The following is a 22,094-nucleotide window of genomic DNA, read 5'->3' on the forward strand; positions in this document are numbered from 1 at the left end:
AGAGCTGCAGCCGGGAGAAACTTTAAATATCTTTTAATAAGGTCGTTTCCCTGCTGCTGAAGTACAGACATCGAGGGCGATAGTTTGAATCACTGTTTCTTTCAGCTTATTTAATTGCAGACCTTATACAATCTGCTTTTTAGACTTAAATTCATTCATGGAATTTAGATTCCAGCGAAGCAGCAATTGACAGTGTGTGTGTGTGTGTGTGTGTGTGTGTGTGTGTGTGTGTGTGTGTGTGTGTGTGTGTGTGTGTGTGCGAGATGTCTGAGATGTTTGAGGACATTTCAAACATTTCCAACATGACACTCTGACATTCTGACAACACAGTGTATCATTCAGTAAACACCAGGACCGGCCTCCTCAGGCCTGTGAAGCACGATGAGTCACCGTGAAACGAGTTAGTCATTATAAAGAGCTCCTTGTTTCGGATGCCCCCCCCCCCCCTCTCTTCCGCTCCTTCCCTCCATTCAGGCGCTCGGAGGTGGAGGAGTTTGTTCTCAACCGACAGCTTTGTCTCTGATCATATTGGACGAGCTAAAGCATCTCAAGTGGATTAGATAATCCCACGTGTGCTGCTTATGAATGAGAGAATGTATGATTGTGTGCATGATGTAAACACTACACTCACTTTGGAAGCTGCATGACGTACTTGTACTTCACTTGTACTATTGTATCCGTTGAATGACACATTATACTTCATATACAGGCTGTGGTATCGAGGTTTCACCGACACACGTGAGTCTCGGCTGTCAATCAAGACGTTTCACTCCGTGTTTTATCATCAAATATCGAATTAAAACCAAACTTAACACTGGAACCAAAAACATCTTAAAAAATGTAACTGTAACGCTCCCAGAAGCAGAAAGTAATTTCCCCAGAAGACGTTTTCCCACGCTGACGCCTGCAGGTTCGTTCTGGTGGATCAGAGGATCTGTGAAGTGAGAGACAGCTGCAGGACGGAAAGTTACGTCTCATATGTCTCATATGTTTCATATGTTCTGTGTCCGTCTCACCTTTAATCTCTGCAGCGTGGAATGTGACAGGAGAACAACTTTCAGGAGCTCCTACTTTTTAGAATTTCAATATTATTTGTTGTTTACAAAGTGGGACATATTGGCGTTGCTTTGCAGATTAAAGTTTTATATATAAACCTGGGAGACACTCAGGGAATGAAATTTAATGCTGAAGCTGCACTTATCAGTATTTTAATGTAAACAATCAAAAGTCAAATATTTAACACGATATTAAAGTGAAATATCTCTATATATAATTTATTATTAATAAACTGAACAAAGTAGCACCCGACAGTTGACACACACACACACAGGATCTGAAAACTTCTCTCCTGGAGGAGTATTAGGTAATAATATTGCAATTGTGCGTCTGCTTAGTAAAATACTCGACTAAATTTGAATACCACATTCTCACTTCACATCTGTATGCTGCACAACATCGCTCATCGTTCACAGAGGTAATTTCGGGTTCAGGGTCATGAACTGGAGGAGCCGGGAATCGAACCACCAACCCTCTGGTTAGTGGACGATCCGCTCCACTTTCTGAGTCGCGGCCTCTCCGTGAACTTTTAGATCAGAATATATATTTTTTTAATATACTTTTAGTCGGCACTGAGATATAACATCGTCCTGCTAATAGTCACGTGTACGTGTTGCTCAGGAGAACAGTTATAAATATTATGTTTAGCAGTTTCCATAGATATAAGTATAAGTATGACGTCAGCACTCAAAAGGTTTATATTATCAATACGTGTATAGAGCATAAATCTGACCTGATAACTCCAGACAGACAAACAGACAAAATGCTGCCACATATTGTTTTGGTGTCAGCTCCCACTGTGTCGACCCTCAGAGGTTAAAGGTCAAGGGCCCACAGCAGATTATGTTAGTTAGACATAAGCCTCCCTGACACACACACACACACACACACACACACACACACACACACACACACGCACGCGCGGAGGGCAGAGGTCACCCCAGGTTGTGTAGCTGTTGTTGTTGTTGACAAACAGCAGCTGACTGAACTGAGGTCAGCAGGATTCCTCAAACATTCCCACAGCCGCTGTCACTTCCTGTGAGTTTCCCAGAAAGCGTCCGAGCTTCGTCTCTCTGTCTCGGTCGGTTCCCACGGCGTCGTCCTGGTTTGTCACATCTGCTGCTCCTCATCTCATCTCAGCTCATCCACTTAATTACAGAACAGCCCGAACTGTGGCAACGCCGGCTGACCCCCCCCTGACCCCCGACCTTAGAGACCAGACTCCGCTCTGTAAAGGCTGCTGTGCTCACACACCTTTCACACACACCCCCCCCCCCCCCCGCTGCCGCGCTGCACGGTCTCCATAGATACTCACGTTCTGCCCGACGCACTTTAATGAGAATCCTGGTGAGACGGACTGAGAACTTCCAAAAGTTCATAAGATCTCACCATTTAACTCAGAACTAATTTGGTTCCAACGAAAATGTGTATTTATCTAAACTGTCAAGTGCCTGAAAATTGTTTTACATATTTATAAAATACATAATTGCGACTTATGTCAAGGGAAACAAATCTGGTGACATGAAGCTTTTTTATAGGTAAGTTTAAAGACTCATTGTTTGATACGTATCGTCTGTCTGTTCATTTCGTAACGTACATGTTCTGAAAGCATGCGGATACGGACAGAACAGTCAAAATGGAGCAGTACCACCAGAAACCATGAGGGGGCAGTGTAGCCAATAGTTCAAGCAGGACGACCGTAGGGCACAAAGAGGACATTCCAATAACAAACTTTTTGAGGAGACACTTTCCGAGTTTATTTGATGTTAATTCATCGAAGACAAACTCAACATGTTTGGACACAGTGCTGCCCTCTAGTGGATGTTTTGCTTCATAACTATGCCAACTTAAAAGACGGACGTTTCTCTTTTTGTTCGTAAGAAGTGTCTTAAATTAACTTATTGTCGTTTAAGTTTGATTAAATTTATTCCTTAACCCCCCCCCAGCTTTAGTTTTCTCAGCAGTCTGTTGCTCCCCCCCCTCATTCAGCTCTGAGTGAACACAAAGCCTCTTTAGTTTGGGTCGAACCGTGTAAAACCAGCTCCCGATGGCACAGACCCATGTGGGCACGACTGCCAGCCTCCACCAGCCAATGACCCCCCCCCCACCTCTACACACATGAAGACGCACTCCAACAGACACACACACTCTCCTGATCCCAGAGAGTGAGGGTTTTACGCCTCGGAGTGAAAACGGGTGCATACCTTCACGCGTGGGACGCAGATCAATCCCATGAATCAATAAAACCACAGAGGGTTCAATCTGGAGCTGATATCTGCCGTCGTATCTCCTCCCTCGGACTTCAGAGCCCGCTGGCCTCTGCCTGAGCAGGAGCAGGGAGGAGAGGAGCAGGGAGGAGAGGAGCAGGGAGGAGGTGCAGGACGATGGAAAACATGCAGCCGTCACATGTTCAGAGCAGCGACAGAGCTCCAGTGTTTTATCTGACAAAGAAACACTTCTCTCCTTTTATTCCTCCACTCACACGTCCAAACATCCACATCACAGTGGACACACACTCAAACACACACACGTACACAATCATACATATGGACGACATGAGTGGGTTTACAGACTCCTGCTGATTACAGGAATGTGAGAACTACACACAGACACACACAGGCACACACACTGACAGGTCTATGGTGTGTTACAGCTGTTCAGAGCGCTCACACAGACAAAGAGAAGAGAAGACAAGGCCAAAGAGCAAGAACGTGATGAAGAGGAAAACACCTGCTGCTACACGGAGACCCACGAGGCTCCATGTCATCAAACACAGTTAGTTCAGGGTAAAATAAAGTTCAATTAAAAGTTTGGAAACCGTTTTTTTGGTTTTCCTGCAGCCTCCCTGATGAAATGTCAGAGTGAGTCCAAGTGAGAAAACAGCAGGAAGCTTCCCAGTGAGCGAGTGGACGTGTTGATGAGGTTTCTAACACGTGACGGACGTGAAACTGGAAGAACACAAAGATCTCAGGGTGAAGAAGAGGAGCCGTCCACGTAGAGGACGAAGACGTCAACTTGGAAAGACGAGGAGCTACTTCACATGAGAAAGGAAAACACTTCTCCAGACTCCGGGTCAGTTCCTCCTCGTCCCTGCTCTTACTTTTCACCATCGCTGTTCCTCGTTTGTAGTATTTCCTGTAACTAAGCAACCAACTGCAGAGTAGAGGATCTACTTCCTGTTTACACCACATGACCAGTGTACGTGAAGGGTCAAGTCCTTTTCAGGTGTGTGAGTGTGGAGATGGTTTTAGTTTTAAAACTTGGTTTGATCCCTTTCTCATTACAGGTGTTTATTAGAGCTTGAAGAATCACCGAGTGTTCCCTGCGTCTCTCTCCTTGGTGTCACTCGGCTCTGCAGCAGAATGTGATCACTTGTGGAGCTTCACCCCCCCAACTTCAATAAAAACTCAAATCAATCAACCTCCTCTGCGTCATCGTCCCCCCCCCCCCCCCCCCCCGTTCAGGAGCCGTGAGCTTTTCTCTGTGCAGAGAACAAACTCCTGTAAATCAGACTCCTCTGTTCTCTGCTGGCGTTCGGACCGACAGCTTTATGGACTGAGTGAAGTGGCGGCGGAGAGACGGAGTCATGAGCCAGTTGAAGAGAGAGAGAGAGAGAGGGGGGGGGGGAGAAAGAGAAGACTCATCACTGAGGAGTTTCTTGTCATCTGAAGTGTTGATAATGAGCTGATGGCTTTATAAAGTGCAGTTAGAGCCACTGCTGCAGGTTTGAGTTGCAGCGACGCTTTGACTCGATTCACCTGTTTGGAAAAACTTGTTGAAACTCTTTTTTTGTGATTTTGTTTTGGATGTTGTATGAAATTTGGGATTTTTGGGGTTGGATTTGCATTTTCCTTTTATTTGGACCATAAACTGTAAATATATATGGACCACACATTTCAGATTCCTCCCACTATCCAGTGAGTGAGTGAGCGTTAATGAGGAGGATGTTTATGGCTTAAATATCACGTTATACTTTGCAGAAAAGTTTAAAATGCATATCTTAACTAAGTGGGGTCTTAATCCCCCATCACACAAACAAAGATCCACTCAGGGATTCAAGAGGATTTGTATTTCTTGTATTTCTTAAAACACTGAAATCAAACCTGCTCCTCTTCACGAACAGAAGCTGCTCTGTTCCTCGAGCTCAAGGTGAATATCTGTGATTTCATGCATTGAGGAAATGTGAACTGTAAAAAACGTCCCAGATATGTGATCGTGTTCTGAAGCTGAAGTAAAAAAAAATTCCTCAGACGTCCCATCTGGAGAAGAGATCACTGGTTTCTCTCCTGCTGGTCGACCAGCACATGACAGCAGCTCTGTGGTAAAGAAGCAGTCACTCAGCTGCTCTCTCCTTTACTCACACTGTTGTTTTACTAAGTTTCAGACGGAGGTTTTGTTTTCGTTGCTGCTCTCTGAGCTTCATGAGTCAGTGTCTGAGCAGGCGTCACACAGAGGTTCGGCCTTTTTCCAGGTATCTAGGTCAGAACTGGAGAAATGTGGTTTACAGGAACATTTTTAGACATCGAGGTTACATGGAGCTATTTTTGTCAACAGTATTTCAGTGATTATTTTTCAGGGTGTATTCAGGACGTAATTCAAAAAGAAACTTAGGACTTTAAATGTTGAAGCAGCTGTTTTAAGCACCGACACCGATCGTCAACTCGTTCATTCCTATAGACGGACGATCATTGTGATGTTGGTTGAGAACTGTGTGTCTGTGTGTTTGGATCATAGTCTTTAAATTAAGATGGACGACATGACAACTCCCTAAAAGTGAAGCCCAAAGCATCTTGATAGCCCCCTGGTGGCTGGCTGCAGTATAGGTCTTAAACCCTGCCTCCTCCACGTTAGCAGTTGGGTCATGGATCAAACCAAAAAGTCAAAGTGTACGTTACTTACAGACGTCGTATAGACTCAAGCTTTCTGATCTTTCATGTGTTTTGTGATGTTGAGCCAGACGCTGTTACATCATCAACATGAAGAACAATCGATGTTCTGGAAGGCATCACGCGGACGCAGCTTGTGACGCGGAGATAACGCCGGATAAACAAGAGAGAGCGATGCCAGCTCAGGGAAGGACAGAGGACAGAAGAAGAGAGGAGACAAGGAAAGGTGGTAAAGTTCCTTCACTGCTCGGAAAGATGGAAATGGAACCTGGTGAACTTGTGACGTTCAGAGTCATTCAAACACACATTGAGTCATTTAGCAGGTACATACCCAGAGATGCAGTCATGACGGCTGGCTGGCTGCAGTATAGGTCTTAAACCCTGCCTCCTCCACGTTAGCAGTTGGGTCATGGATCAAACCAAAAAGTCAAAGTGTACGTTACTTACAGACGTCGTATAGACTCAAGCTTTCTGATCTTTCATGTGTTTTGTGATGTTGAGCCAGACGCTGTTACATCATCAACATGAAGAACAATCGATGTTCTGGAAGGCATCACGCGGACGCAGCTTGTGACAACACAGACCTCTTGTTGATTCATTGTCTGGGGATCAAAACGCTGGTTTTCCCTGTTCTGTCCGTGCATCCTCAGCTGGAACCTCTGTCCACGGAGCTGTGGACACTTTCCAGCCTTGTGCTTTTAAATGTTCTGCCTCTTTTTCTTCCTGCAGTCCTGTAAAAGCCACATGTTTCTCACTCGGCAAAATTAATCGAATACCGAGGTCACGTATTTCACACTTTTCTCTTTTGGTGTCACCTAAAAGATATAAAAACCATCTCTGTGCAGTTTTACATCTCCTCTCTTAAGGATCTTTTATGCTCAACGTTAGACACGTATTGAGAAACGTTAGGAGACCTCTGTCGGTACCCTGCGTTCATTTCATCTGTATTTATGTACGTCTTCTAAAAACGTACAGATATGGACAAATCAGAGTAGTACCACCGGACATCGTGGGGGGGGGGGGGGGGCAGTGAAGCCAACTGTGTCAGAAGAGACTTTGAAATTTGGTCCATTGGTCTGGAACCTGGTCTGAGCAAGGCTGGTGTGAAAGTGGCCTCAACGACCCCCTCGTGTACATCAGCAATTAATAACTGATAATAAACTGACCACTGTTTATTGTTATATATAATTTGTGATACTTTAAAATACTTTCCAGGAATTTTTTTTGAAAATTCATCAAACTTTACCCAGTTTGCTCAGATCGAAGTTGACGCTTGTTTCGTCCGTTCACTCAAAAACGAAATCACGTCAAAGAGGGAAAAAGCAGAAAATCCTCATGAGAGAAAAGCTGAAATTGAAGCAGCTGCTGATCGTGTTTTTGACGATTGACAAATCAACTGAAGAATATTTTAAGCTCATGTGTTTGTCTTCTTCAGGTCATATTTAACTTCTAAGTGACTCTGAGCATGAATTCAGCTTCTGTACTTAATTATTCCAGTTACAGCAAACGTGGAAAACTACTGCTGGACGCCCCAAACGTCGTTTTGTCCAAAACTGCTGCAGTAGTTTGAAACGTGTAAACTTTTGGCTCAGTCACATGTGGTTGTCTCATTGTGTTTGACAGCTCTGGCACATGTGGGTAACGCAGCAATAAGCACCCCAACAAAAACAAGAGCCTTCAAAGGGCTGTTCAGTTGAATCCAGGTCAGTAGTGCAGAGAGAAGCCGGGGAAACGGCCTCCCGCGGTTAACCACCAATACATCAGCCTTCCCTGACTGCACGGCCGGGGCCAAGACCGTCTTTAACAGGATGAGATCATGGACACAGCAGTGGAACAAACCACCTCACCGCCCCGACAAGCGTCCGAGGTGCTGCAGACGCTGCTGTGCACTTCAGTAGATCCACAACAGAGAAGTCGTTTCATGCTCAGAACGTGGCGATGGAGAGTCCGGAGAACTGAGGGGTGTGAAAGATAAGATTCCAGGAGCCAAATACCAGAGGCCTGGAGGAGACAAGGGAAGTGTTTCTGTGCATGAGCGTCCTCCTTTAAATTCCCAGGAGGGACGCGGACAGAGAGAGATAACGCCGGATAAACAAGAGAGAGCGATGCCAGCTCAGGGAAGGACAGAGGACAGAAGAAGAGAGGAGACAAGGAAAGGTGGTAAAGTTCCTTCACTGCTCGGAAAGATGGAAATGGAACCTGGTGAACTTGTGACGTTCAGAGTCATTCAAACACACATTGAGTCATTTAGCAGGTACATACCCAGAGATGCAGTCATGACGTGACCGTCTGAGACGCGTCCTGATCAGCAGCTTCCTGTTTAGACCCAAATATTCTATTCTTCTTCTTCTTCTTCTTTTTGCTTCAAACTCTTTATCTCTTTCTGTGACGCTCTGCCTCCCAGCGTTACCGGAATCTCCTCCTCTCTCTCTCTCCGTCTCTCTCTCTCTCTCTCTCTCTCTCTCTCTCTCTCTCCCTCTCTCTCTCTCTCCCTCTCTCTGTCTCTCTCTCTCCCTCTCTCCCTCTCTCTCTCTCTCTCTCTCTCTCTCTCTGTCTCTCTCTCTGTCTCTCTCTGTCTCTCTCTCTGTCTCTCTGTCTCTCTGTCTCTCTCTCTCTCTCTCTCTCTGAGGAATCTGAGCTCGACTCGCTGAAGCTTTTCCTTTTTCTCTCTCAGGGGTCCGATATTCTCGCCACCATGTCCGATTCCTTTCGTCCCCCAGATGGAAAAATAAGTTCCCCCATTCGCTCCTGGCTTGTTGTGACACCGCTCGACTTCTGGCTTTGTATGGAGGGAGGGACAGAGAGAGGGAGGGAGAGAGGGAGGGAGCAAGGAGAGGTAGAGAATTTCTCCCCCCCTCCTACTCCCACCGTGGATGCCTACATACCCTCCCCTCCTCTTCCTCTCACTGACCACTGAGCATTGTTCCTGCTGGGCCGCTGCGAGCACTTTCTCCCAATCAGAGTGGATTCCAGCGGGGTCAGAGGTCACATGTGGCCTTTTATGGACCACAGAGAGGAGGAGGAGGTGTTCGGTGGTGAGGTGGTGGCTGGCGCTCGGGTTATCTGGGGAGGGGGGTTTCTATGGCCTCTCTGTCAGGGCATGTGTCCACTCCCACCATCTGCTCGCCACAAACCCGGCGACAAAGGCACGCAGCCGCACGCTGACTGCGTCTAATCTTAGCTCGTCATAAAGCAAACCGTAAAGCTCTTGATTGAATTGTGTCGTGTTTACTTTTCTGTCGGTGGAGGCATGTGCCGCCTGTCACAGGAAATGAGCCGGAAGGGACGAGGGCTCCATCCATCTGTGCCGCTCGTTTATCGGTTCAGGGGCTTCAGTCGTCGCTTGGAAAATAACTTTGCAGACGTAAATTAAATCTTTTAAGAGCCTTGGAAAAACTGTTAAAACTTCAAATTATAGACAAAAACTTGACGGCTAACCTGACTTCATATTGTTACTTTAAATGTTGAGCTTTTTAAACGGTTGTTAAAACATCGTATCTACCTGGTTTATACGTTTAAAAACTCAAACCTTATATTGACCGTGTAGATTTGAGAAAAAACTAACTAATCTTTCTTCTGTTAAAAATCTGATTATAATTGTAGATACAGGAGACTTTTCTGAAAACACACGAGTGTAAGTTTACCTTTTCTAAACCCGCCTGTTTGGAACAAGCTGTTTCTTTGGCCTGTTGGTAAAACATGAAAAATCTGTGATAATAAGTTCAATAGAGGCTAAAATACATTTTACAAACAGGTCAAAGTTACAAAGTGCAGGATGAGGTCATTGTCTGGTTTGACGACCTGTTCCTGTCCCTTTGTTAACACGTGGATCAGAGTGTTGACCACAGTTTGGTGATTAAACTATAATAAAAACCTTCTGCTCAACATCAACAATGACACTTGAAACCTTCTCTAACCATCATGTGTCTCTTCTTCACCACGGAACACCGATCTCTCCGGACCACTCCCCCTGCGCGTCCCCCTTGACCCTTGACCCCTGACGGTCAGACAGTCGAGCGTTTTGTCTGAGCAACCATCTGCCTTCACTGAACCTCGTCCACATTCCTCTGGCCGGAAGCTGCTTCCGCCGACTGAGAGCTTCTGCATATAATCCCTGTTTATTTTGATTCGGCCGCTTGTCAACAGAAGAAATGTTGTTACACAACACGTCGCGGTCACGAGGAACTCTGGGAGTTCTCAAGACGAGGGTTCATCTTCGGGTCGGTTCAGGGGCTGAGTGTGAGAAAGAAGATTCTCACTGATCTGTTGATATCACGTGAAAACCTCTCATAAGACTTTCTTGTTTCTCTCTTAAGCTGAAGGATGTGACTTCATTTCACAGAATCTCTTTGACTCGTTAGGTTCATGGAACATTTGGTGCAGTTATGGGCCTGGAACGAATACAGATACAGTTCAGGTCTGGATCCAGTAAAAGATTAAAAGATTCAGTACATTTTTCCACCTTTTTATGAAATAGAGACAGTGAAGGAGAGACAGGAAGCAGGGTCAGAGTGTCGGGGGGGTGGGGGGGGGGGAGACCTGCTGCTCTCTGCAAACAAGCGGCTATCGCTTCACCCCAGGACGGATCTCTATTGACTCCTTTTTAACATTGAAAGTGATTATTCATGGGTCTTGATGAAATAAATCTGTCATATTTAAGGGACCAATATCTACGAGTGTGTGCAGACTTTGAGCACCTTGATTTCATTTAAGGAAAAGTGTTGTTTTCACACTAAAATCACTTAACTGTTCAGGCCTGGATCTGGTTCAAGAGGCAGATCCGGGAGGTTTTTACATTTCTCTTGGTCTTTATTTGATTTGACAGTGAAGGTGAGATATAGGAAGAAGAGAGAGAGTAACGACTTGAAGTAAACAGACCTGCTGTCCTGTGGAGGCTCTCTAACACTTCACCTTCCTGCTAGTGCACATTTTACAACATTTTCCAACTACTTTTATTCATCCCAGCATTCCCAGTGTGATCATCCCGGTGATAACACTGTGGGAACCGGCGCTGCTGGGATTCAGTGTCTGACTGAGTTCACCGCCCACAGTAGCGACTCCACACGTTGCCGTAGCCTCAGGGCAGCTTGTGATTACATTAATGACTCTAAAACGTAAAATAAAAAATAATCTAACTCTGACGCTTCTGTCTGGTCGTGGCAAATTGTTTCCCAGACTGTCGTCGACCTGGAACGTGGGAAACAGGAAACTCTCGTCTGCCCCTAAAAACGGGAGCGAGCAGGAGATATTCTGTGTCCTTTGTTAATTCTTCTGTCCATCCAGCAGAAAGAAAGGAGAACTAACAGTCCCTCTTTCATCAGCTCCTTCTCCATCCTGCCTCCTCGGTTCTGACAAACATGTTGACAATAAACACCCGGACCTGCCCTTTAAAACACTGAGCTCCTCTGTCTGCAGGTCAGCTGGAAACATGTAAATATCACTTCAGTTTTGTCTGCAGGGGAATTAGAGCTGGTTACGACTTTGTATTGATCATTGAATTAAATCAAATCATCGTTAAATTCAATCTTAATTTGATTAAAAACAAACATTTTATGAATCAGCCATGAATAAAGGAGATGGAGGTTAATATAGACGTCGCCAGGGGTAATAGATTCAAAGTGAAATGACTTAATCTGCACTTTGTCAATTCATTTGTGATGATTTCGTTTTATTGTTTCCTCTTTTGAAAAACGTTTGAATTTATGAGTTTAAACACATTTTTATTATCTCTTTTGCATGAATGAACTTTCTAATTGATGCATTTTATTCAGTTTAATACTGAATCTGTTTTTGTGATGCTGCAAGACACATTTTCTCCGTATGGGACATTGAATACTGAAACAAACTTTATTCTGTTTACTATTACAATTTGCTTTGTCCTGCTGCACATGTAATAACAAAATATTGTGGTGTTTGAAAGTTTTAAAATGTCTTAATTAACCTTATTTAAACTTATCGGACACTGACGGTCAGTATTTCCCCTTTCACAGTAAAGGCCTTCTGCTGCAGTGAAGTGCACTTATTGTGAAGGGCCCACAGGAAGTGGTGCAGTCTCCCACAGCGGCTTTAAGGATCAAAGTTTCCTCTTCAAACACACGGAGCAGAACTGATGCTGCACAAACGTCCACAGTTACACAAACTGAAGAGACTTTAACAAACGTCCGCAGTTACACAAACTGAAGAGACTTTAACAAACGTCCACAGTTACACAAACTGAAGAGACTTTAACAAACGTCCACAGTTACACAAACTGAAGAGACTTTAACAAACGTCCACAGTTACACAAACTGAAGAGACTTTAACAAACGTCCACAGTTACACAAACTGAAGAGACATTAACAAACGTCCACAGTTACACAAACTGAAGAGACATTAACAAACGTCCACAGTTACACAAACTGAAGAGACTTTAACAAACGTCCACAGTTACACAAACTGAAGAGACTTTAACAAACGTCCACAGTTACACAAACTGAAGAGACATTAACAAACGTCCACAGTTACACAAACTGAAGAGACATTAACAAACGTCCACAGTTACACAAACTGAAGAGACTTTAACAAACGTCTTGACATCAAACTTTCCCTCTGAGGGATTCAGGGACACTTTCAACACCTCATTAATGATTTAATTAAATTATGAAGATGTCCCCTCACACAGTGCCGGTCCTTTGTGTCCTCTCTGTGAGAACACAGACCCCCCCCTCCCCACAGACATCAGATATGAAACTGGAGCGCTGAGAGACGCTTGTGTTTTTTTGACACTACAGTAAATTCCTTCTGCAGCTGTGTGGTGCATATCTCCTCCAGCAGGATGTCCCAGCAAAACAAAAGACCCTCCCCTCTCCCCCCACCCCGTCCCCCCCCCCCGTGCCCCCCGTCCCCTCCCAGAACAGGACGTTAGTGGACATCCTGTCCGCAGCGCTCACTTCCTGTGTTACCGTCAGCTATTATTAGAGGACGTCCAGCATCAGCTGTCCTGCACGGGCCTGATATCCACAAGCATTTGTCCTTTTTGAGTCATAGCAATAGAGTAAAGGACAGGTGTGTGTGTGTGTGTACTGTGTGTGTGTGTGTGTGTGTATGTACAGTGTGTGTTTTTGGTACAATTATGCCAGGAGGACGTGCAGGACAGCTCTTGAAAACTGTCCAGCAGCAATCAAGAGCTCGAGTGTTTGTGTTCAAACTTTAGTTGTCTCGCCAGTCAACCACACACATATTCATGGTCTCACACACACACACACACACACACACACACACACACACACACACACACACACACACACACACACACTCCTGGGACTCTGTACCTTGTGTCCAGCTGTGTTGGTCCCACTGCTCGCTGGTCCTGGGCTGGGAAGCCTCAGAGAAATGTTTCACTGGGAAGAGAAGGAAGACGCTGATAAGATATTGCAGACACACCCACAGTAAGTGCGAGAGTCCGTTCTGACGTGACCTCTTACCGTAGGGCGTCGGGGGGGACACGGGGAAGGCCGGAGTCTGGGGGACGATGCCCGGGCTGCTGGCGGGTCCCTGGTAGTTTATACTGTTGGTTTTGTGGAGAATCTTGAAACGTAAAGTCAGAAAAGAAACACGGGAGGAAAGTTAAGAGCATGTTTTTCCTTATTCTTTAAGTCTTGTGGACACAGACACACACACACACACACACACACACACACACACACCAGCAGACACACCAGCAGACATCAGTCTTGAGATCTGTGTGTGGCTACAGTCTGTGTTTTGGTGTAAACACTTGGGCCATTCATGCCATCCAGCCGTAAGAATGTGTGCAAGAAGAGAAGGAGAGGAAAAAAGAAAAGAGAGAGATGGGGGGGGGGGGAGAAACATGTACAGACGCAGATAAAGTTACACACTCGCGAAACTTCTCTGTGTCACAGATTCAAGTTATAACTCACTTTTTCTCGGACATAATTCAGTGACACTTCGTGTTGTTCGCCCTCAAGATTTAGAAAAGTTAGTTTTATCGTGTGTCCTTGAGTTTGGCCTCTTGTCTCTATCTCGCCTCAAAGAGACTGAATACAATGTCGTATTTCCTCATGTGGATTTTCTTGTGCTCGGCCACATCATCATTATCACAGTCTGATAACTACTCATGGGAACAGTCTGCAGTATCAGGTTAACAGCTCTCGTTTCCATCATGACGAGGGAGCTGCAGCTCCTTTGTTATGCTTGAATAATATTTTGCTGGAAACTAAAATTGCCATGAATTGTCCCCAAACTGGACAAAACTATATTTTCGGTCCATTTTGAAGATGAACTCTGAAGATGAACTCTGAGGGAAGCGGCTGCGCTGGGTGGTCTGGATCTGTGAAGTGAACACTGCTCCCTACGCTCTGCAGAGAGAGGAGCACATAAAGGTTTGGGTTCCAGGCCGGGTTAGTCTTACATATCCAGACGCATCTCCACAGAGCTGTGTGGTCTGAAAGAGAAAAGGCTCTGGCTCGGTTTTAAACCGATCACAATCGTCTTGGGCACTAAGCCCAGGAAGCAGCGGCGGTGTCCCTGCTAAACAGTGTCGGGGGGGAACTTGTTCTGGTGAAACCTTTGCACTCGGGAGGTGATTCAGAAAACACTTAAAAACAGTAAAAGACATTTGTCTTTATGTGTTAAAGTCTTTTCTGCAGCAAACGGGAGGTTTATTTTCTCACAGTCGGATTTTTGATTTGTCAGAAAATATTTTAGCTTCTTCTTTTGATGACTCAGAATCTGTGGCCCCTTAATTTTGGACACACTGTGTTATGGTGACATCAGGACTTCGGCTTCTCCTTTAATTAATCTAATCTCTGAGCTCACTCATGTTAACTTCACGCTCTAGTCGCTCGTCCTGGATAGTTGGAAGAAGCTGGTTTATTTCATGGGACCAGTAACTATTGTTCAGCTCCCAGCAGGTGAAGGTTTATCTGTTAACTTTACCCGAGAAGGTGAGAAAGGGGGACTGTAGGCTGGGGAGCCCCTGAAGGTCTGAGGTCCGCCCTCTCTCCATCCTGGACTGCGTAGAGCAGCGTACTCCGTCACGTTGCTGACCTGCTGCTGCTGCTTCCACCCTGATCAGGAGCAGAGAGACAAGGAGGCTGAGATTCAGACAGATTATAATCAGACACGTCATCTGTCAAATGAAATAAACAGCAACAGTCATTTCTAAGGCAACACATGAGAGAGTATTGACACTTTGTTATCCCAACAGTAAGAGGTGATGACAGCGTGTGTGTGCCTGACAAACTGCTCCTATCCGTGTGTTTATCAGCTGAGCGGAGCTGCTGTCATCAGGCCAGCGTCTGTGTGACCAGATGTTGGAGCATCACAGCGTTTCATCGGAAAAACATCTGCTGGAACAATCAGTCCTTCTGTTTTCAGATGTGAGGAGATCATCGCCCCCTGGGCTGGAACGCGTCCACCCTCACAAACCCACGCTCGCCTTATACACACTGTAAATCCTGCAGGTTGCCTCCAGGAGATGTTGTCCTCCAGCAGCACGATGGATTTAACATATGGATATAAAACTAACTGAGAAGCAAAGGCTGTGCTCTAATAGGTCAGTGCCTTTGTGTTGTTTGGGGAAAGTTTGCCCTCAGACGTTCATACCAAGCAGAGTCACAGTTATTGACATCGATTCAATCTAAAAATCTTTGTTCCTCAAAATTAAATATATGTGAATTTTGTCCTTGAAAATAATCCCTTCATGGCGGTAAAATGTCTTTATTTGTTTGGTCCTGATCACCTGCTCCAACTGAACTTGTCCTTTAATACTGATAATTAACTGTACTGACTTCTTCTGAGGGATATGATGATGAAACGAGAGATATCACTGCTACTCTAACGTAATGGAAAGTGTTTTAACATAGATTCAAGAAGTTTGTCAGTGGAGTGGAGACCTCACAGCTTTGAGAAGAGATCAAGGTTTAGGTTCAAATAAACCATTTCACGATATTAACCACGTGCAAAAGGAAACAGTTCTTAACATAAGGGAAAGTTGTCAATCTTTAACAACAGAGTTTAGTGAATCCTTATTAGCACTGTTTGATAACTGTTTAATTTTGAATATTGATGTTGAAAACCTTTATTTTTAGCAGCAGAGCAGTAAAAAACATTATCACCTGAGGACCAGGTTCAGGGTTAGAGGCGGTTTTCAGGTCCTTGCAAGTCGTAGCCGTCCCTCAAGAATCTGCTGTGTTCAGTTGTTTTTGAAAATTTTTAAAAATGGGCAAAATCTTCATCCTGACACTGAGATTTGAAACGTAACTCAGATGGAGACAGTATTTATCGGCTTACAAACTTTTTACGGTTGCAGCCGAGTCTCAGTTCCATATATTTGAGTTATTTTCCTGAGCTTGTACAATAAAATCAAATCTGGCTTTACTGCAGCCTGGAAACACAAAAAACATAAAGCGGAGCCAGCGGCTGACGGGTTTTTATCGTGATTCACCACAAATGGGCTCATACTCAATTGTGCATATCAACCGTAAACAGCGATGAGGAACATTGTGCGCTCATCTTTCACGGTGAACATCCATCACCTCGAAAATCACATGAAAGACAGAGCGAGTCCGACTGAAACTAATCCGTCTTCTCTCCCGCACCAGAGGGCCTGCGGAGGGAGCCGTCACCGAGGCGTTCACAGGGTCGAGGGTCACTCGATACCCGCTGCACTCGCTCCTCTCTTTTGAAGCGTGCAGCTCGGAGATGATGAGAGGGAGAGCGAAGGTATGATGCAAACACACGGGCGAGCAAAGCGTTGTGTCAAACTTCAAAAGCATTCCTGACCGCTGACCAAACATCCCCGTGAAAAACACATGTTACAAACACAGTCAGACGCTGAGACACACAGAGAAATATGCCCCTGAGGAAATATCAGCCCTCAGCTCCCTGACACACTCGCTGACCCATGTGCATACGGACTCATGGTCCATTTCCTGTGCTCGGATTCAAGGGGAACTTAGAAGACCTGTCGTTATGCACAACGCAGGGTGAGAGGTTAAACGTCAGCAGTAACCCTGCGTGGCACACGGCCGCGGGCGCTGATAACCACAGGAGAGGGCAGCTGTCGGCGCCGCCCTCGCCTGGCGGGGAGCTCCCACGTCGCGCCGCCACTCGGAGGGTCGAGCTGCGAAGAACCAGCTGCTGCGTGAAGAGGTGGGAAGTGTTAACGTCCTGCGACCCGCCGTCCTCAAACAGAAAATCAATCATGGACAAAGGTCAGGGCAGAGATGGGCCTCTTCCCCCAGGCTCCGTCCCAGTGGATGTGAGAGGGAATAAATCTGTCGTGTGTGTCAGCGGAGGGAGAAGAAACAGTGGAGACGAGGCCGAGCTGAGACCCGCGGGTCAGGAAAACAGGTATCGTCCCACCGCGTCTCTGAGAAGTGACTTTTAAACACAACGAAACTGCAGCAGCAACAAAACGAAATCACCTACTGGGTCATATTCAGAGGCAACAAGAAAGAATGAAGCACTGCTGTTTGACAGGACGTGGTTGGGGGGGACAATAAATCAACACATAATTAAAAAATAACTCAGGATTGTGGCTAAAGGTCAAAGGTCAAGGTCACTGTGACCTCACACATCACATTGTCTGCCTTGTGAATGCAGTATGTCCGTAATGACTTGAGGGGATTCTTTGGCACAAACACTCACTTGATCTTGGATTTCCTCTTGGTAGCCCAAGGTCAAAGGTCAAGGTCATGGTGGCCTCACAAAGTTAGTTGATGTCTTTCTTGAACATGATTTCTTAAAATCAGCTCGAGGGAGTTTCTTCCAATTTGGTCCAAACTTTCCCTTGAACTCAAAGATGAACTGATTAGATGTTGGTGCCTGGAGGTCAAAGGTCAAGGTCACAGTGACCTCATGTTGCTGTGTTTCCAAAGGTAAAGGTTACAGTGCGAACAGTTCTAGTTGTGGCCATGTTCGGCCCACATCACTTCACGTATCCGTCCTCACACTTTGTTAAATTCACTGTATTTACCAGGAAGTCTGAGCGAACAAGCTTCACAACAAACCAGCAGGACTCAGACTCTGTTCTCTGACGATCTGACGAAGCTTCTGCTCCATAACTTTCTGTCTTTGTTTCCCTTATGTCATTTGGTCTCTCGGTATATTTCCATTCACGACACGACAGATTGGACGGTAAACACGACACTGAGGTCCCGACTCTGCTCACACAGCAGAAACATCCACTGGATCAAACGCTTCCACCCGTTCAGCAAACACCAGCAAACACCAGCACACACCAGCACACTTGTAAAACACCCGACCTCAGCCACATGTCCTCCTCTCTCTCAGGTGGAGGTTTCCACAATCCTTCATGGGTATGAAAGCTTCTCTGTGTGTGAACCAGAGAAGCTTCATCTGACTCCAGCTTGTTGGTACAGGTGTATTTTCCTTAGCCGGTCATAATGTGACAATGTTTAAACTGTTAAAGGACCAGTTCACCCAAAATATACACAGCTCTTCACACAAACTCCTCATGGAATTCAGGAGCTGGTGGTTTTTTGGGGAATTTAGTTTGTGCTGCTTTGGTCAGAATGTAATCAGTTACTCTATGAAAGTTACAACAGCAAAAGTAATCTGCTGCAGTATGTAACTTTAAGGTTAGTCAGCAGTGTAGTTTAAGATGGACGAGATTACAGATTACATCTTCACTGCCCACTGGTGGTTGGATGCAGTGCAGCTTATAAACCCTGCCTCCTCCACCATGTTAGCAGATGGGACATGGACCACAGAAAACAACCAATGTACAGTTCTCAAAGAAGGTTTCTGTCATTGTAGGTCGTTCTTATCACACTGATGTTTGTTCAAGTGGTTTCGATTATGTATTTGATGATATAAAAACAGGCTGAGACGTCATGATTGACAGCTGAGACGGACTCCGAATGACACAAGATGGCATCGTTCATATCCTTGATATATTCTGGCTGCATATCTGGATAGTGGGAGGAAGTGGAGATGCGTCGTCCATCTTTATTTACAGTCTATGTTCAGCTGCCTTTAAATAAACCCTTTTACACTATAAACGGATTTGCTGAGATTGTTCTTACCTGACAGATGTGTGGTCCCCTTGTGGCTGAGGCCGTTGGTGTGCAGGGAGGCCGAGCGGGACAGGGGGGCACAGCTGTTTGGAACAGGAACAAAGGTCGGGTCCAAATCCAGAATCAGCAGGTTCAGCTGCTCGATGGACTCGTCGACGTCCGTGGTCAGCGAAGCCAAATCGTCCTCGTGGTGAGATGAGCTTTGTGTAGTGTGAGCAGACTGTGCGTTACGTGTGTCATCTGTGTTTTGTGTGAGGTTGTGCGCCCCCCCCTCGTCCAGCGGTCCCCTGTGCACAGCCTGGCTGCTGCTGATTCCTCGAGGTGGTGTGTCAGGAACGACCAGAGGCGGTGGCCTCGCTGCTCTCCCTCTGCTCAACCTCCTCTGTGCATCCATGTCAAGGTCATTATCACCAACAACATCCGCCATCTGCTGCTGCTGAACCCAGGAGCGTGTTGAGTACAAGGAGCAGATACTAGTTGAGCCTGGCTCCTCTAGAGCAGGAGCAGCGGCTTCGTCCTCATCGTCCAGTATGTCTGTCTCCCTCTCGCTGGATGAAGCCTCTCCGTTGAGAGTGTGTCCCAGTCCGGACTCATCTCGAGCCACCTCCACTCCCCCTCCACCGCACGCAGCCAGCTCAGTCATGACCTCCAGAAGAGGCTGAACGATCTCAAAGTCCAGCCCAGAGAGCAGCCGCGCTGCCTGGGCACTGTTGTCCTTCACGGGTCCTCTCCTCTGCCTGGCCGTGGTCCTCCCCTGCGAGGCGACCGACAGGCCTGAGTCACTGCTGGCGGACGGGGCTCGGTCGCTGCAGCTGGGACTGATGCTGGTCAGAGGGAACGAAACTCCTTCCTCACCGCTCGTCTTCCTCACGCCGGCGTACAAACTGCCATCGAGAACATGAGGTGGAGCTGTAGGAGACAAACACCGTCAGGTTTACATGTTAACAGTGACGACAGATGCATGTTGAAGTTACAGTTAAAGAAACAACACAACACGTATGTGATGATAGTGTTATGTTTCAGTAAAATCATTTTCTGCCTCATATCCAATTGATATTAAATTCTAGGAGAGTCTTATGATTTCAAACTCCCTGTAAATCAAAGAATGAACTAGAGCCCAACAAGTGGGATTTACAATTTATTGATACTTATTCTACAAAATAAAGTTAAATTTAGTAAAGAAGAGCACACGTTGCATAATTCTGTGGCCGGTTTTGTTGAATAACCAGAATCCAATGAAATAAAGTTATAGAAAACGATAGAGAGAGTTACTTTAACAAAGATCTCAGTGGAGCTGTTTCATTCTATAAATGATTAATCGATAAAAACGTGAATTAAACAATTTATCTTGAAAAGCATCCGACTAGAAGTGAAATGTAAAACCTCTTATTGAACATATTCACAGTGTGTGTGACTCCCTGCACCACTACTGTATGTGTGATTCATCATGAGACACACGTACACACACACACACACGTACACACACACACACACGTACACACACACACACACGTACACACACACACACACACACACACACACACACACACACACGTACACACACTCTACCTGTTGGATCACAGCCATCACTTCAGACTCATGTAGATAACACAGAGACCCCTTTGTGTGGGCTGGCGGATGCATACAGTATATATGTGTGTGTGTCTGTGTGTGTGTGTGTGTGTGTCACGCAAAGGACGTGTCTGTCATGGACGTCTACCTGAGGTCAGATAGAGCGAAGTAGAAGCTCACACACACGCACACACACAAAGTCTGTTATACTTTAACTGTAACGATACACAAACAGATTTCTTTGTCTTGCACCACATCAAACACACAATAGAATCTGAAACAATTAATTAATCATTAGTTAAACAACTGAAAATAATCCAAATAACCTTTTTGATCATTTTATGTTTCTTCTCTAGGATTAAGTCAAACATTATCTTGTTCTGGTTTCACAACTGTGAGGATTTGTTGCTTTTTTTTGTTGAATTATGTGAAAATCCTTTTGGTCTAGTTGGACAAAACACAAAAAGAAAATTGTGACGTACATTTTTAAGAGTAATCTTACGTTGCAGCTCTAAAACATTTAGGACAGTGACGTTAACTAGAAGAGCAAGTTGTGTTCTGATAAAGGACTTGGATCAGATAAACCTGCCGTGTACAGTGACAATACATCCAGAGCATTCCAGAGCCGTACGAGCACAACCTCTTCAGTCCAGAGAGGCAATAAAAGTCAAATTCCAGACACGCGTGGTAAAAACCTCACAGCTGCTCAGACAGTTCTCACACACAGAGAGATGCACGGATGAGAAAAAACATCCACAGAGTGATAAACAAGCAGGAGGAACAGATTCAAAGACTCAGCATCAAATAGAAGCAGCTCACTTTACCTCAGCGGCCGTCAGCAGTTAACTTTCACTGATCCCTCCGCAGACTAGAAACAGGATGCAAACGCTCCGCAGTCGAGAGAGAGAGGAAAAGAGAAGCAGATGACAAGCAGAGGGAGGAAAGAGGGGTGAGCACGAGGACTGAATGGAGAGGATGAGGGGAGAGAGGGAGGAAGAGAGACGGCTGGAAGGATTCAGGTCTGTGTTTCCCTCCCGAGCTGTGGACCTCTCTGTGTCTCAGGCTGCCACAGGAAGACAAGCAAAGAACATTCTTTCTCTTAAGGTGCTAACGCCCCCCCACCTCCTCCTCCTCTTCCTCCCCCTGAGTCCCCCTCCCTCCCCTCTTCTAGCCTCCCACTCTCTTTCCCCCTTTCTCATGTCACTCCTGCACTCTTTCCTCGCCTGCTCCGTCCCTGCACCATGAATCCCCGCCTTCACCGCCACCAAGAAATAAGCCATTGCTCTGCTTGGCTTGGCATCCCCCCCCCCAACAGACACACACACACACACACACTCCCCCCCCCCCCTGCATCCTGTCCAGGGCTGACACAGGTAGAGGTGGACACTGTGGAGAGAGTGTGCGCTCATGCATTTCCAAGTCAGAGGAGAAAGCAGCAGAAGGAAACTGAATTGTGGATCATTCATCAGACCTGCAGGCGCGCACACACACACACACACACACACACACACACACACACACAGGTGGAGGAGTTTGT

At 45.8% G+C, this 22,094-nt stretch overlaps 1 protein-coding gene across 3 annotated transcripts in view; it reads right to left on the bottom strand.

Annotated features, from left to right (window-relative positions):
• si:ch211-191a24.3 (tensin-3) overlaps positions 1-22,094 on the bottom strand; it is a 39,848-nt gene that overhangs the window by 6,225 nt on the left and 11,529 nt on the right. For all 3 annotated transcript variants that reach the window (XM_034582211.1, XM_034582210.1, XM_034582212.1), the window contains 4 exons: positions 18,995-19,894; positions 14,880-15,010; positions 13,406-13,508; positions 13,253-13,321 (listed from right to left, as the gene is read on the bottom strand). In XM_034582211.1, coding sequence (XP_034438102.1) covers positions 13,253-13,321; positions 13,406-13,508; positions 14,880-15,010; positions 18,995-19,894 — 1,203 coding nt within the window. The remainder of the gene's footprint in view (positions 1-13,252; positions 13,322-13,405; positions 13,509-14,879; positions 15,011-18,994; positions 19,895-22,094) is intronic.

Source organism: Hippoglossus hippoglossus, chromosome 4 (assembly GCF_009819705.1).
Source record: "Hippoglossus hippoglossus isolate fHipHip1 chromosome 4, fHipHip1.pri, whole genome shotgun sequence".
NCBI lineage: Eukaryota > Metazoa > Chordata > Actinopteri > Pleuronectiformes > Pleuronectidae > Hippoglossus > Hippoglossus hippoglossus.